The sequence below is a fragment of the Pongo abelii genome, chromosome 15 (genome assembly GCF_028885655.2).
Source record: "Pongo abelii isolate AG06213 chromosome 15, NHGRI_mPonAbe1-v2.0_pri, whole genome shotgun sequence".
NCBI classification, from domain to species: domain Eukaryota; kingdom Metazoa; phylum Chordata; class Mammalia; order Primates; family Hominidae; genus Pongo; species Pongo abelii.
In genome coordinates this window covers 64,185,324-64,200,843 of record NC_072000.2, presented here as the reverse complement: position 1 = coordinate 64,200,843, position 15,520 = coordinate 64,185,324, and the positions used below count along the sequence as shown (strand labels likewise).

The 15,520-nt window shown below is 37.7% G+C and overlaps 1 protein-coding gene across 1 annotated transcript in view; it reads right to left on the bottom strand.

Moving 5' to 3' along the window:
- Positions 1 to 1,343: 1,343 nt before the first annotated feature.
- Positions 1,344 to 15,520, bottom strand: part of PCNX4 (pecanex homolog 4) — a 19,132-nt gene continuing 4,955 nt past the window's right edge. Inside the window, 1 exon segment of the mRNA NM_001131304.1 lies at positions 1,344 to 4,933. Within this exon segment, the coding sequence (NP_001124776.1) occupies positions 4,188 to 4,880 (693 nt within the window). The 5' untranslated portion in view covers positions 4,881 to 4,933 and the 3' untranslated portion in view covers positions 1,344 to 4,187.

Sequence of the window (15,520 nt, the reverse complement as noted above, 5' to 3'; positions counted from 1 at the left end):
TATATAGGACTTAGTTCCAAATGGATCATTATTGTGGTTAATTCTTTAATATGGAAAAACATTTAAATTCTCATACTTCTGATAATTTAAATTCTAATACTTCTGATAATGTAATAGAAATTTTCTAGGGTAAAAAAAATCTCAGTCCTTAAGATGAAAACTTAGTTTGGAACCTAACAGCTATAAAAATGTTTCAAATTCTGCACACTCACTAAGATCCACATGCCAAGAAAAAAGATGTTTTCTACAGTGGCTAAGATGATATAAATGTGTATCAGTCATTCAAACAATCTGAGTGTCTGAGCTAAGCATTGTAGATTTAATGTCTGTCTTTGATAAAAATTAAAATGCACAGAAAAAGTCATTTAAAAGTATTATTACACAACTGTACTAGGTAAAGAATGGTGAAGGAAAATATTACTACGCTGTGGGGTTCACCTCTTCTGCTTCCTTTCATATCTTCTGAAATAAAATTAAGAAACAATTTATCTGACAACTGTCCAAATTTGAAGAGTCCATGCATTTCATACATCATTTGGCTGCAGTATCACACCTATTGTCTAGAGATGATCTCAATTCTATTATTTTCTTAATCAAAAGTGAAACTGGAGGTGATTTTTCTGGATAAACTAGTCATTTTCTTTAAAAATAGATGTGGGGACTGGCTTTGTCTGTTTAGTTACAGATAAAAAAAAACCCAAAAAACTCTTTGTAAATTATCAAATCTTAAACATTAAAACTGTATATTAAATCCAACAAGATTTTAGTAAAAAACCTTTTATGTACTTTTAGAAATGAATAATGCAGAATGTCAGGAAAACCAAATTAAAACATTCTTTTTTAAAATTAAAGAACCTAGGACATCATTTTGAATCCAAAGATTACATCAGGCATTCAATTTCTGATCTCAGAAATGGGATACGGAGACAGTAACTCAAGAATTTGTATTCTGAAAATAAACACCTTATAAATTTAAATATTTTAAAGGCAATCATGTGTATACACACATTTAAACTCAATTTTAATGCTAACTTTTCAAAATCAAGTATTTAACTGGAATATATTTTATAGTCAGTAAATGGTAGTGGTATTAAGAAACCAATTATAAATGGATTTCCTGTTGATTAATCCTCCCCTTACGTTTTTGATTAGGTGAAGAATTACATGGGCATTACATTGTCCTCTGGTTCATAAATGTAGTGTAACCAGAAGAGATTAAAAGTTAAGAAATTGCAAAGAGACACCCAAGGAGAGGTCAGTTTCAGTGCCCAAACTGACTAAATATTTTAAAATGCCTTGTCTTAATCAGCTTGGGCTGCCATAACAAAATATCATAGACTGAGTGGCTTAAACAACAGAAATTTATTTTCTAACAGTTCTGGGGGCTACAAGTACAAGATCAGGCTGCCAGTATAGTCAGGTTCTGGTGAGGACTCTCTTCCTGGCTTACACGTGGCTGCCTTTTTGCTGTGTCTTTATGCGGCAAAAAGAGAGACATCAAGCTCTTTGGGATCTCTCCTAAGGGCACTAATCCTATCACACTAGGGTCTCACCTTCATAAACTACCTCCTAGAGGTCCATCTCCAAATACCAACACATTGGGGGTTAGGGCTTCAACATAAACATTTTTGAGGGAACACAATTAGTCTGTAACATTCCATCCCTGGCCTCTCAAAACTCATGTCCTTTTCAAATTCAAATGCAAAAGACATTCATTCCATCCCCATATCCCCCAAAGTCTTCACTCATTCTAGCATTAACTCTGATGGCTAAAGTTCAAAGTCTCATCTAAATCAGATATGGATGAGACCTAGGTACAATCCATCCTGAGGCAAAATTCCTCTCCAGCTGTGAATCTGTGAAACCAGATGAGTTACGTGCTTCCAAAATCTAAGGGTAGGGCAGGTATAGAAGAGACATCCCCACTCCAATAGGAGAAACAGGAAAAAAAGGGTGATGATCCCAGGGAAGTCAAAACCTAGCAAGGCAAATTCCATTAGATCTTAGAGCTTGAGAATAATTCTGTTTGGTTCCATACTCTGTCCACCAGGCCACTGGGGTGGCAGGTCACCACCAGTGCTCTAGGTGAGGGTCCTGCTTCTGTGGCTCTGAAGTTCAGTTCTGCTCCCAAGGCTTTGGGTAGAGGCTATCTGACTTGTTGAAACAGGCGGTAGCCCTCAAGACCCTTAAATCACCTTTGGCATAATTTTCCCCTTTTTTTGAAGAATACTGCACTCTTGTAGCTGAACAGTTCTATCATTACATCCCGTCAAATCCAAGAAGTTCAACTATCGGCCTTCATTACTTCCTGTCTCCAACCACTTCAATTCAAACTGGCAGTGTTTCTACTCATATAATGCCAAAAGCTCTTTAATGAGTGATAGCCCAGCCCCACACTTTTGGTGTTCTCTTCAGAATATGCTTTCTCATGTTTTACAATATGGATAATCCAGGCTGAAAAATTTCCAAATCTTCAAGTTCTGGTTCCTTTTCTTGCTTAACAATCCCTTCTTCAATCCATCTCTCTCCTTTCACATTTTACTAGAGTCAGGAGAAGCCAACTGCTCCTTTCAACACTGCTTTGAACTTTCCTTACGTAGGTATCCAACTTCAGGGCTCTAAAGTTCTACCTTCCACAAAACACTAGGACACAGTTCAGCTAAGTTCTTTGACACTTTGTAACAAGGACTGCCTTTCCTCTGGGTTCAGGGGACTTCAGACTTCATCAGAATCACCCTTAATGTCCATATTTCTAGCATGCACATCAAAACCCTTGGCTGGGTGTGATGGCTCAAGCCTGTAATCCCAGAACTCTGGGAGGCCGAGGCGGGTGGATCACTTGAGGTCAGGAGTTTGGGACCATCCTGGCCAACATGGCGAAACCCTGTCTCTACTAAAAATATAAAAATTAGCTGGGCATGGTGGTGCATGTCTGTAATTCCAGCTACTCAGGAGGCTCAGGAAGGAGTATCACTTAAAGCCAGGAGGCGGAGGTTGCAGTGGGCCAAGATTGTGCCACTGCACTCCAGTCTGGGCAACAGAGTGAAGACTCCGTCTCGAACAAAACAAAACAAAGAAACAAACAAAAAAACCTCTTTCAGCCTCTACCCATTACCAACAGTTACAAAGCCATTTCCACATTTTTAGGTATTTGGTACAAAGGCATCCCACTTCTTGGTAGCAAAATCTTAATCAGCATGGGCTGCCATAAAAAAACGCCATGAGCCGAGTGGCTTAAACAACAGCAATTTATTTTCTCACAGTTCTGAAGGCTGGAAGTCCAAGATCAGGCTGCCAGTATGGTCAGGTTTTGATGAGAGCTCTCTTCTTTGACTTGCAGGTGGCCACATTTTTGCTGTGTCCTTAGATGGCACAGAGAGGGACAGATCAAGCTCTCTGGTACCACTCCTCATAAGGGGACTAGTCCCATCATACCAGGGACGCACTTCATGACCTAATTACCTCCCAAAGGTCTCATCTCCAAATACCATCACGTCAGGATTTAAGACTGTAATATATGAATTCTGGAGAGACACAAATATTCAGTCCATAACATGCCTGAACATTTCTACTTGGACACTAACCTAACAAAAGAAAGCTGCAATCTACAGAGATGGAGAAAGAAAAGTCAAACTTGAAAAGGCAAGTAAAACGGGTTATCAAACAATTTTGTGAACAATTATGTCTGTTAAAAAAACTATTTTCTACTTTTCTTCTGTAACAAGTTGGTTTTTAAAAAATCAATATTACTTCTACTATTGTTGCTATCACAAAATTAGAAATAAATTTTGTATTTGTCTTAAATTCACTCAATCTGTATATAGTATTTATGTGTATAAATTTTAATTTCTTCTTTCCCTCCACAGAAAGTTCCATCTCCTTACACAGGTTTCAGCCAGGCTATCCTAAAAACTCAAAGTTCCTTATTTAAAGTGAAACACAAAATTGAAAAGTTCCTTCTTTATCTCAAAAAGGGTTTTTTAAAAAAACTCTTTAATAAGTTTTAACTATTGCTTTAGTATGTTTTACAGAGATTAATCCTAAAAGAATAATTATCAAAATAACCTGTCACCCAATGGTTTGATGATTTTTAATCCATGGATTCATTTTTTTGTAACACTAAAAGGAAAGCTCTCTTACTCTGTATACTTAAAAACAAAGTTAGTTACAAAGTATTTGGTAGGTTTCTACCTGTGTGCCAGATCCACAGAAACAAAGAAAAAAATATAAAGAGGTCTCATAAGAGGAGTAATTTCATAAGTATCCTGTGTTTGGAAAGTCGCAGTCTCTGTAGCTGTGTTTACAATTAATGAATATTCTCCTATACATAATGTCATCCATCCAAAGAAGAATAGTAGAGCAGTGCCTCCTGTACTGCCATACAGCAAGGTAATTCTATTTGGGAGCAGATACCATGTTCCAAGACCACACGCTAATCCAGCAAGAACAGAATGAAAAACTGTATTGGCTATATATTTCTTGCCAGGAATGAGAAATTTGACAGTCTCAGCACCAGCACAACTTGTAAATTCATGCTCATCCTCCTCTGCTAAGATATCCGTGGTTAGTATTCTTTCTACTGTTGCTGATTTGTTTTTGGCATATAAACTTGTGAACTGGATGACAAATGCAGTAAAAAGCATTAATCCACCTGAAAGTGCTGCTGTATAATAGTCTTTCAGGATGCCTAACTGGTACAAAAATGTTCCGACTCCACCCCAAACCCATGGCATTAGAAAAAGAATAATTTGATTAACATATATGTAAGGAGGGGCACAATAGCCTAATTTGAATCGAGGGCCTCCAAGAACAGTCTGTGGAAAGCGCTTCAGAAAGAAGTCCTGCTTGTAATCATTCAGTAGAGGCACATCTGGACTCATCCTCACTCAGGATTACTCTGAAAGTCGCATGCTTTTCTGTAACACAGCAGTTTCTAAAAAATAAAAATTATAAAAAAAAGTCACTGTTTGAAAATGTCATACTTAAAACCTGTGAGGAAAAACCTCACACTACTATTTCATCTCCTCACTTCCTTCAAGGGTAGGATTTATAACTGTACTTCTCAGACCCCTTTCTGGCACATACTTGACACTAAGTTGCTAGTTTTTATAAACAAAACCAATATGCTCAGTTATTTTATTTTTTGAGAGAGGGTATCACTCTGTCACTCCAGCCGGAGTGTACTGTTGTGATCACAGCTCACTGCAGCCTTGACCTCCCAAGCTCAAGTGATCCTCCCACCTTAGCCTCCTGAGTAGCTAGGACTATAGGCACATGCCCCTATGCCTGGCTAATTTTTTATTTTTTGTAGAGATGGGGTTTTGCCATGTTACTCAGGCTGGCCTTGAGTATCTGGGCTCAAGTGATCCTCCTGCCTCGCCTCCCAAACTGCTGGGATTACAGGCATGAGCCACTGTGCTCAGTCTTGTTTTTTATTTTTTTAAAAATCATATTCTTTATTAATTTATAATCTAATCTTTGGGATTAGACTTTAACTCACATATTTAAATTCTGAGGTCAACAGAACGTTCAAAATGCCAATACTTTCAACTCAAATCAATTTAGGCTACTCTTATTCAATAGCCATATAAATCTAAGTATAAAATAATATAGGTTATCTTCAGTTCAACTTTTCCTTATTCCTTGCAACTTATTCTGAAAAACAGTTACCCTACACAAAACCAGCTGGCAAAGTGTTACTTTGGTGGATCATGTTAGGCTAGAAAGGAAAAATTAAATTTAAAGCCATCTTAAAATAGCCTTTCTTCCAGTCAGTTAAAAATGTTTCCTCTTGTCAGTTCTACCTAACCAATATCAATTCTGGAGAGAAATTTGGGGCAGCATGCAAAGTTTGGGGGTCACCTTTAAGAATTAGTACCTTAGATCACCTCTTTGTTATACCTCTATGGAGTTTTTAAAATTGTAAACATCTATCTTCTTACATCTTCCAGTCATTGGTCTTAGTTCTGCATAGAATGAATCACAGCTTTTACTCACATGACAGCCCTGCAAGTACAGCTGGCCCTCCGTGTCTGTGGGTTCTGCATTCATGGATTCAACCAACCACAGACAGAAAATAGTCAGTAAAATAACTGTATATGTACTGAACATGTATAGATTTTTTTCCTATTATTATTCCCTAAATAATAAAGTATAGCTATTTATATAGCATTTATATAGTATTAGGTATTTTAAGTAATCTAGAGATAATTTAAAGTACAGGGACGAAGTGCATAGGGTATATGCATATATGATACCATTTTATATCCGAAACTTGAATATCCTTGGATTTTGGTGTCTGAGGGAGGTCCTGGAACCTATTCTTCACAGATACCAAGGGATGACTATACTCACAAAATAACAGAACTACACGGCCAAATCGAACCTTAGTGGTCTACGGGTCAATCTTAGGGAATGGAAAGAGTGCCTCCTTCCCCTCCGTACGAGCTTGTCTCCTGCACTGACGTCAGGCTCAGTGTATGATATTCCACTATAATTGGCTTATAGAAGCCAATGGGTAAGGAAGGTCACACTCCTGTGGGAGGGGATAAGCATTCTGACACAAGTTATCTATGGAAGATGCCATCAGACAGGAAAATGAACTTGGATGAATAGCCTGGATTTTGAAGAATGTGGATGTGCCTGAAATTTCCCCAAGGAGTTAGGTAAAAGTTGGCCCTTCTGGCTCTACTGAGATAACCTGGAAACAAGGTAGGATGGCTTGCTGGGAAGGAAAGTAAAGATACTTTATAAACCAGATTATCTATCTGAATGTTAGTATCCCTATTCGTTTCCCTTTTAGTATTTCTGGGTCTTTTGTAAAGTTTTGTTTAAATGTTTTCATTCATTTGATGAAATAATCTGTGATTATATTCCAAACAGTGGAGTATCTGAAGTGTTATTATTGTAGAAACATGGAATGATATACTGAAAAATAAACACACTACTGATTCCATTTGTATCCAAAAAAAAAAAAGACTACACACACCTATATATATAGATGGCTGTATATGGTTTGCATATGTATAAAAAGTTTCAGAAGGAATATTAACTAAGCTATGTGTATTTTATCTGTAACATTTAACATCTCTTCAAATTACCAAATATCCTCCAGAACTGTCAACCTCACACCCTGTAAATACATTCTGTGTTTTTCTTGCTGGGTACCACCGAGCTCATGTCCTCTCCTCTCTCCCCTAATTGGTAACTTTAAATAACTTTTAAGACATTTCTGAAAATTTTGCAAAGCAGTTTGGTCTAGCTGAGTATCTCTTCTCTCTGTATACCAAAACCACTGCTTGTTCTACATACTACAGGTTAGGCATCACAAATCTGAATATCCAAAATTCTCCAAAAGCTGAAACGTTTTAAGTGCCAACATGATGCCCAAAGGAGATGCTTAATAGGGCATTTCTGATTTTTGGATTTGGAATGCATAATTGGTGTAATGCAAACATTCCAAAATCTGGAAAAAAAAACCCCAAATCCAAAACACTTCTGGTCTCAAGGATTTTGAATAAAGGATACTCAACCTATACTCACCTTGTAACACGTATTAGTATACGGCATTTCTCGGAGTAACTTCTACTAATAATATGTTATTTGGCATAGGGGCTGATATGGTTTGGCTGTTTTCCCACCCAAATCTCATTTTGAATTGTAGCTCCCATAATTCCCATGTGTTGTAGGAGGGACCTGGTGGGAGATAATTGAATCATGGGGGTGGTTTCCCCCATACTCTTCCTGTGGTAGTGACTAAGTCTCACGAGACCTGATGGTTTTATAAGGGGAAACCCCTTCCACTCGGTTCTGATTTTCTCTCTTGTCTGCTGCCATGTAAGACATGCCTTTCACCTTCCACCTTCCACCATGATCATGAGGCCTCCTCAGCCATGAGAAATTGTGAGTACATTAAACCTCTTTTTTTTTTTATAAATTACCCAGTCTTGGGTATGTCTTTATCAGCAGTGTGAAAACAGATGAATACAGAGGCCACATCTTGAGATTCCTGATTCCCCATATTTAGCAAAATACCCTTCCATGGAGAAGCATGTAATACTTTAATGACATAGCTTAAATAAGACAATTAAAATTGGAAAATATGACATATTGCTGTCTTAAAGGGAAGCTGGGAGTATTCACCATTTTAGTTTAGTTTTTTTTTTTTTTTTTTGAGATGGAGTCTTGCTCTGTCACCCAGGCTGGAGTGCAGTGGTGTGATCTCAGCTCACCGCAACCTCCGCCTCCTGGGTTCAAGCGATTCTCCTGCCTCAGCCTCCTGAGTAGCTGGGATTACAGGTGTGTGCCCCACACCCAACTAATTTTTATATTTTTAGTAGAGACGGGGTTTCACCATGTTGGTCAGGCTGGTCTTGAACTCCTGACCTCATGATCTGCCCGCCTCAGCCTCTCAAAATGCTGGGATTACAGGTGTCAGCCACCGCGCCAGGCCGTATTTACCATTTTCAAAAACTTGCAGCATGTCCTACTCTACTCAAAACAGTAAGCCCATAAACTGTTTATTCAGTTTTAAAATGTTTGGAAAGTATCTATACTTATTTTTTATGGAATAATGCTATCTATTCATAGTATTACTGGCTCAGGGAAGATTCTGCCTAGATCAATATACCACAAAGCGACACAGGAGCAGGATGAGCCTAAGGGAGAAATATGGCTGGGTTTCTCCTGTGGAGGAAATGACTGGAGAATTTTAAGATGTCAGAAGTCCAATTTTAATTTGCTCCCTGTCCCTTACTATGCTTTAATCTCCATCGTCAGCAAAGCAGGAACTAGTTCATAATGAGAAAGAAGGGCAGAGGTAGAACAGTAGGTGTTAAGAGGCAAAATAAAGTGGGAGAAATCAAGAATTGAGTGAGAGCAGACCAAGAAGTACAAAGAGAATGTATGTTCCCTCAAGAAGCCTAAGAAACATGGGAGAGGACACTGATATGGTGATTTGAGTCACTTTAATGAACTATTTTTAAAAGGCTGAAAGATACAGGATCATATATCCCACAGAATATATCTTGAAAAGGGGTCTGTGGTCAAGGCAGTTTGAAAAATTATACACTATACTGTCATCTTGAAGAGTCACAATGTATATCAGCAGACTAAAGACTCTGAGATCTTTGAAATTAAGAAACACTTCTGCAAGTCTGCTTAAAATGTATCATTTGAGTTTTCCAAACTTATTTGACCTTGGAACCCATTTTTCCCATGATATCTAGTAACAGATCATGTAACTAATGTTTTATGGAAACTGCTTTAAGAAACACTGGCCTGGGTTTCCATCAGGATCTTAAAGATTGAGCCAAACCAAGAACTGAAAGGGTATGTCAGTTAAGGAGGAATGTCATGAACAGAGAGGTACACAAGCAAAAAACTATCAGAGAAATTTGACAGGTAGCAAGCATATCAGACCTAAAGACTGATTTAAAGTATGTGTGTTTCTTTCTATTTTCTTTTTAAGGATAAAGAGTATTACATTATGGATACTAACAACTCACTAAGGAAGTATAAAGACAAAAATTACAATTCACTGGTACCCTTTGACATTTAATTTTAATTACAGATCCTGGAACATTTAAAAATATTTAAGAATTTGAAAATACTTTATTTGTAGGAGGCAACAGTTTCATTTATATAGAGAAATCTTCTAAATGCTAACCTGAATTACTAGCATAGAAAACAAATTCACAATAACTAAAATGTATTCCCCAAGTGAGAATTTGGCACATAGTTCTGAAAGACTATTAATTCCCAGAAGAACTGATGCATTGGTATGGATGCCACCTCTACAATATTCAAATAAAAAATGGCTCAAGACTTAGGAAAAAAACAGAACTGTGAAAAGAGAACTTAAGGGATAAAGATGACATCACAACACTAATTTAAGCCATAGGCTTTCTTCACATACTACTCTGAAAGTGGGCCAACAAAATGGCCACAGAAATGTTGCTTTATTTGGGAGTCATATTTCTTATGCATTACTCAGAAGAGTAAGAAACAGAGATCAATTTGGCAATGTACTGAGAGGAATTCTTAGTTACCAAAACTGTATGTAACTCAGACATATATAACACACTAAAAATCTGTTAAACAAAAAAACAACAAAAAGTGGCCACATTTTTGGATTAAATTTATATTTCTCTAAGTTCAACAAAAAAATTTTGAGACGTTGTAGTGACTGATTTTTGTTAAGTTTTTAAAAAATCTATCATATTATTTTTATTGATTGGTTGATTTCATTTATTGAATCCCTCTTTTTTCCTGTATTGTTAGGATTTTGATTTTTTTATTGTGGTAGGAACACTAACATGAGATCTACTGTTAAACATTTAAGTGTACAACACAGTGTTGTCAGCTACAGGCACAATGTTGTAGAACAGATCTCTAGACCTTGTTCAACCTGCATAATTAAAACTTCATACCTGTTGAATAGCAACTCCCTATTTTCCCTCCCCCCATTCTCTGGCAATCACCATTCTACTCACTGATTTAGAGTTAGTCTATTTTAGATACCTCACATAAGTGGAATGTAGTAGTTGTCCTTCTGTGACTGGCTTACTTCACTTACCATAATGCTTCAAGGTTCATCTGTTGTTACATATGGCATGGTTTCCTTTTTTTAAGGCTGAATAATATTATGTTGTATGTCTATACCACATTTTCTTTAACTATTTATCTGTTGATGGACATTTAAGTTGAATAATGCTGCAATGAACATGGGAGGGCAAATATCACTTTTATCTTGATTTCAATTATTTTGTATAAATACCCAAAAGCAAAATTGCTAGATCATATGGTAGCTCTTTTATTATTATTATTTTTATTTTTTTATTTTGAGAAACCTCCATACTGTTTTGGCATAGATAGCGGCTGTACAATTTTGCACTCCCACCCAGCATACAAGGGTTCCAATTCCTCCATATCCTCACCAACACTCTTCTTTTGTTTTTTTGATAATAGTCATCATAACAGGTGAGGTGATATTAAGGAGTACTTCTGCACTGAGGCACTTGTCTCAACTACATTTTTGTTGTACTTTCAGAAGACTATCTTTAATAGATCTGTAGAAATTTATCAAATCTTTGCTCATTTTTTTTAACTTCTAAGAGTGCTTCTTTAACCTGAGTGTTCCTTTTTATGAAATTGTTGATGAAAAAAGCCAAACTATGTAAAATATTTTAAGAGATTTATTCTGAGCCAAATATGAGTGACCATAGCCCATGATACAGCCCTCAGGAGGTCCTCAGAACATGTACCCAAGGTGGCTGAGGTACAGCTTAGTTTTATATATTTTAGGAAGGCATAAGACATCAAATACATTTAAGAAATACATTGGGCTGGTTTAGAAAGGCGGGACAACTCAAAGCAGGGGCTTTCAGACTATAGGTAAATTTAAACATTTTCTGGTTGACAATAGGATGAGTTTATCTGAAGACCTGGGATCAACAGAAAAGAAACGTTCAGGTTAAGATAAAGGATTGTGGAGACCAAGTTTCACTGTGCAGAGGAAGCTCTCAGAGAGCAGACTTCAGAGAACAGGTGGTAAAATATTTCTTATCAGACTTAAAAGGGTGCCTGACTCTTAGTTGATTATCTCTTGGATCTGGAAAGGAAGGAAGGAAAACAAAGGGGAAAGGGGACTCATTATAAAATGTGGATTTTTCCCACAAGAGACTTTGCAGGGCAATTTCAAGGTATGGCAAGGAAATATATTTTTGGGTAAAACATTTTTATTTTCTTCCTTGTTATGCCAGAGTCAGATTGGAAAGTCAAGATATACAGGGTTAAATAAAACCCATCTGATGAGAATTTATGATTTGTAGGGCATGACTCTCTAGGCCCCTTAGACAGGAATTTGGGCAAGATTTAACATATCAGAGCTGAGTCCTCAAAATCCTATTATTGTTTCATGAATATGGTTTAAGAATATTAATTACAGAGGGCACGGTGGCTCATGCCTGTAATCCCAGCACTTTGAGAGGCTGAGGTGGGCAGATCACCTGAGGTCGGGAGTTCAAGACCAGCCTGGCCAACATGGCGAAACCCCACTTCTACTAAAAATACAAAAGTTAGCCAGGCATGGTGGTGGGTGCCTGTAATCCCAGCTACTTGGGAGGCTGAGGTGGGAGACTCACTCGAACCTGGGAGGCAGAGGTTGTAGTGAGCCAAGATGGCGCGATTACACTCCAGCCTAGGTGACAAAAGTGAAACTCCGTCTCAAAAATTAAAAAACAAAATTAATTAGATGTATGTATATATGTTTGGGCATGTGTGTGTGTATAGAAAAATGCGATTTTTTTTGTAAATTGGCTCTTCATGTCCTTTGCCTATTTTTCTATTGAAGTGATCATTTTTGAACATTTTTCTTATGAATTTGGAAGAACTTTTCATATATGAAGGGCATTAACTCTTTGACATGACGGTTTTCTTTTTTCCTATGTTACCTTGTCCTTTTCTTTCCTTTTCTTTTTTGAGACAGACTCTCAGTCTGTCACCCAGGCTGGAGTGCAGTAGCATGATCTTGGCTCACTGTAACCTCTGCCTCCTAGGTTCAAGCGATTCTTGTGCCTCAGCCTCCCAAGTAGCCGGGACTAAAGGCATGAGCCACCACCTCTGGCTAATTTTTTTTTTCCCCAGTAGAGATGGTGTTTCACTATGTTGGCCAGGCTGGTCTCGAACTCCTAACCTCAAGAGATCCGCCTGCCTCAGCCTTCCAAAGTGCTGGAATCAGGGATTACAGGCATGAGCCACTGCACCTGACAATTACCTTTTTCTTAAAGCACTGTTAGAAGATGCTAGAAAAGATTAAATATTTAAATTTTGATAGTTGTTAAATATAGGCCAAATGTGTTACTCTTCCTTCTATGAAGAAACAGCTAAAAGATAAATTATTACTTCCCACAATTTCAACTTTTAGTTACAAACTTCTGAGTACCTACAATTTGCTCAGTGATAATACTGCTCTAATTCTAAGGTTACAATCCAGTAAATATCATTTTCCCTTCAAATAACTGTTTTTGGTAGAAGCAATTCTGGAATTCTTTCAATTTTCATTATTAAGCAAGAAACATAAAGTTAATTTATAAATAAGCTAAATTAAACAAAATTAAACTTATCAAGAAAAACTAATTTCTGCTTGTTTAAAAATGATTAGACAAATTTTCAGTAATAAATACAATGTATTCATCCATGTTCCTAAAAAGTATTTTACAAAATCTGCAAGGAAATATACTAAAGTTTTACATTTCCAAGCATTACCACATTTAGTAATTTGGAAAACGGAAAATTTTATACCTGGAAAAGAAAACAAACTGGCCTACACCTAAGTACTCAAAAGCATGATATGAAATAACTTAATTTTCAGTTGCTCTGGATAAAAATCACTTGCTACTACTAGAGCAATTCTAAAAAGTATGCATACATGAGGTTTTTTTGATAGCCAAGTGCTATCTGTTGAGGGTACCAGTAGGAATCCAGAGATGCAAAGATAGCTACCATCATAATCCTGAAAATACTCTATGGAATCTTAACCAAATGCCATGCCATGGATAAACAGCTAAATTCTGGAGTCTTTTTTTTTTTTTTTTTCGAGATGGCATGATCTCGACTCACTGCAACCTCCGCCTCTCGGGTTCAAGCGATTCTCCTGCCTCAGCCTCCGGAGTAGCTGGGATTACAGGCATGCACCACCACGCTCAGCTAATTTTGTATTTTTAGCAGAGACGGGGTTTCACCATGTTGACCAGGCTGGTCTTGAACTCCTGACCTCAGGTGGTCCACCCGCCTCATCCTCCCAAAGTGCTGGGATTACAGGCGTGAGCCACCGTGCCCGGCAAAAGACTTTTGATGTTTAAACAGAAACATGTATTTCATGCTTTGGTTTACAAGTTATATGGTAAGCACCCCACTCCCCAACCAAAGGAAAGTCTACCCAAGTACTAGAAAAGAAAGACTGAAAAGGAACAAGCATGTTAACATCTCTTTGGATCTATAAAAAGGTATTCATTCAAATTCAAGACTTTTGGAGGGTTTTTGAATAAGAGTGTTCTGTAAGGTCACAGTGTAAGTTAAAGAGGAAAGAAATACAAAGTGGCTCAACAGTCAAAGACAGGTTTGTTTTGGAAAATAAACCTGAGAGAGTCTTTTGGCTGATTTCAGTCAGGAAAGCTCTCTCTTACAGACTAACAGTATTTATTGGTGACAGAACTTATTACAGGCTTGGAATGTTTCTGCATGGGGGAGAAGCTTATGGCAGGGTTGGAATGTCTCTGGTCAGAAGGGAGGTTATCTTGGGGCTGACATCTCTCCAGCCAGGGGGAAGGTTATCTCGGGGCTGGCATGTTTCTGGTCAGAGATGTTGTGTGATTTATGTTCATGCTGACCTTAGCCATAAGGCTAATGCCCTTTGGATTCTGGTGGGTTTTGATCAAGGTGAAACTTAAAATGATGGTCCTCGTCCAAGATGGTGATACTCCTGCTCTGTCAATCCAGACCCTGTAGTTATAAAAAGGACGAGGGGCAGTGTGTTCTTTCTGGCTACATCCTGCTGACAAGGGGATGGACAGTTTTTGGGTCTTGGATTGACTGCAGAAGTAACACTGTCTGTAGATATTTTTGGGTAGTTGTCTGTGAAATGGTCATGATTCTGTCAGTTAAAAATCTTTGAAAAAGGTTAATTAGGCAGGGTAAGAACATTAGTCCTAGGCATATTATTAGGAGAGGGCCCAGGAATGGGCTGACCCATGCTATGATTCTGCTCCCAAACCAAGAATCTGTTTGGTTGTTTTGGTATTCCCTTAGCTTTTTAGACCTTTCTTTAAGTTTTTCAGCCGTCTCTTACTAGGCCTGATTGGTTGAGATAGAAACAACATTCCTTACCTAATGAGAGGCAGAGGCACATGTTTGGAAAGGCCCACACATTATCTTTTGTTAATAACAGTTATTCCTGCTATGAGGATAATAATTAAGCAAAATGCTACAGCAATTGAGATTGCCTGTCAGATATTCCACCCTGAGGGTGCTATAGTATAAAGTCCTACTGCAAATAGTAAAGCAATTCCCACAAGGCGTAGTAAATAATTTCCATTATATTTAGGACGTTACTTTGGGCTATCAGGGGTTGCTTCCTCAGCTTTCCAGGCTTTGACTCGAGTGTGATGTATCCAGGAGTTGATTCCTGTAACAGATATTGTCTCAATTACCCTGGTTCCGCAGACTCACTAGACATGGGGTGAAGGATTCCGGGCACCCTCAGTTATTAGTTGTCAGTGCCAGCAGTGAAGAGATTTCCTCCTGTGATGGTTGGGGGGTTTAGAGGCAGCGCCTGATAAAACATCTAGTTTTCAGTTCATAGGGCTTTAAGAAAGCACAACTTATTTTAGAAACTTGTAGCCAGAAAAATCAGAATTTAACTTAAACTGTAGAAAATAATAAAAATTGGAAAACATTAGGCAAGACTAGAATTTAACAACAGGTGTGCTACAGTTTTTGAAACATAATTTTCTCTCTCCAG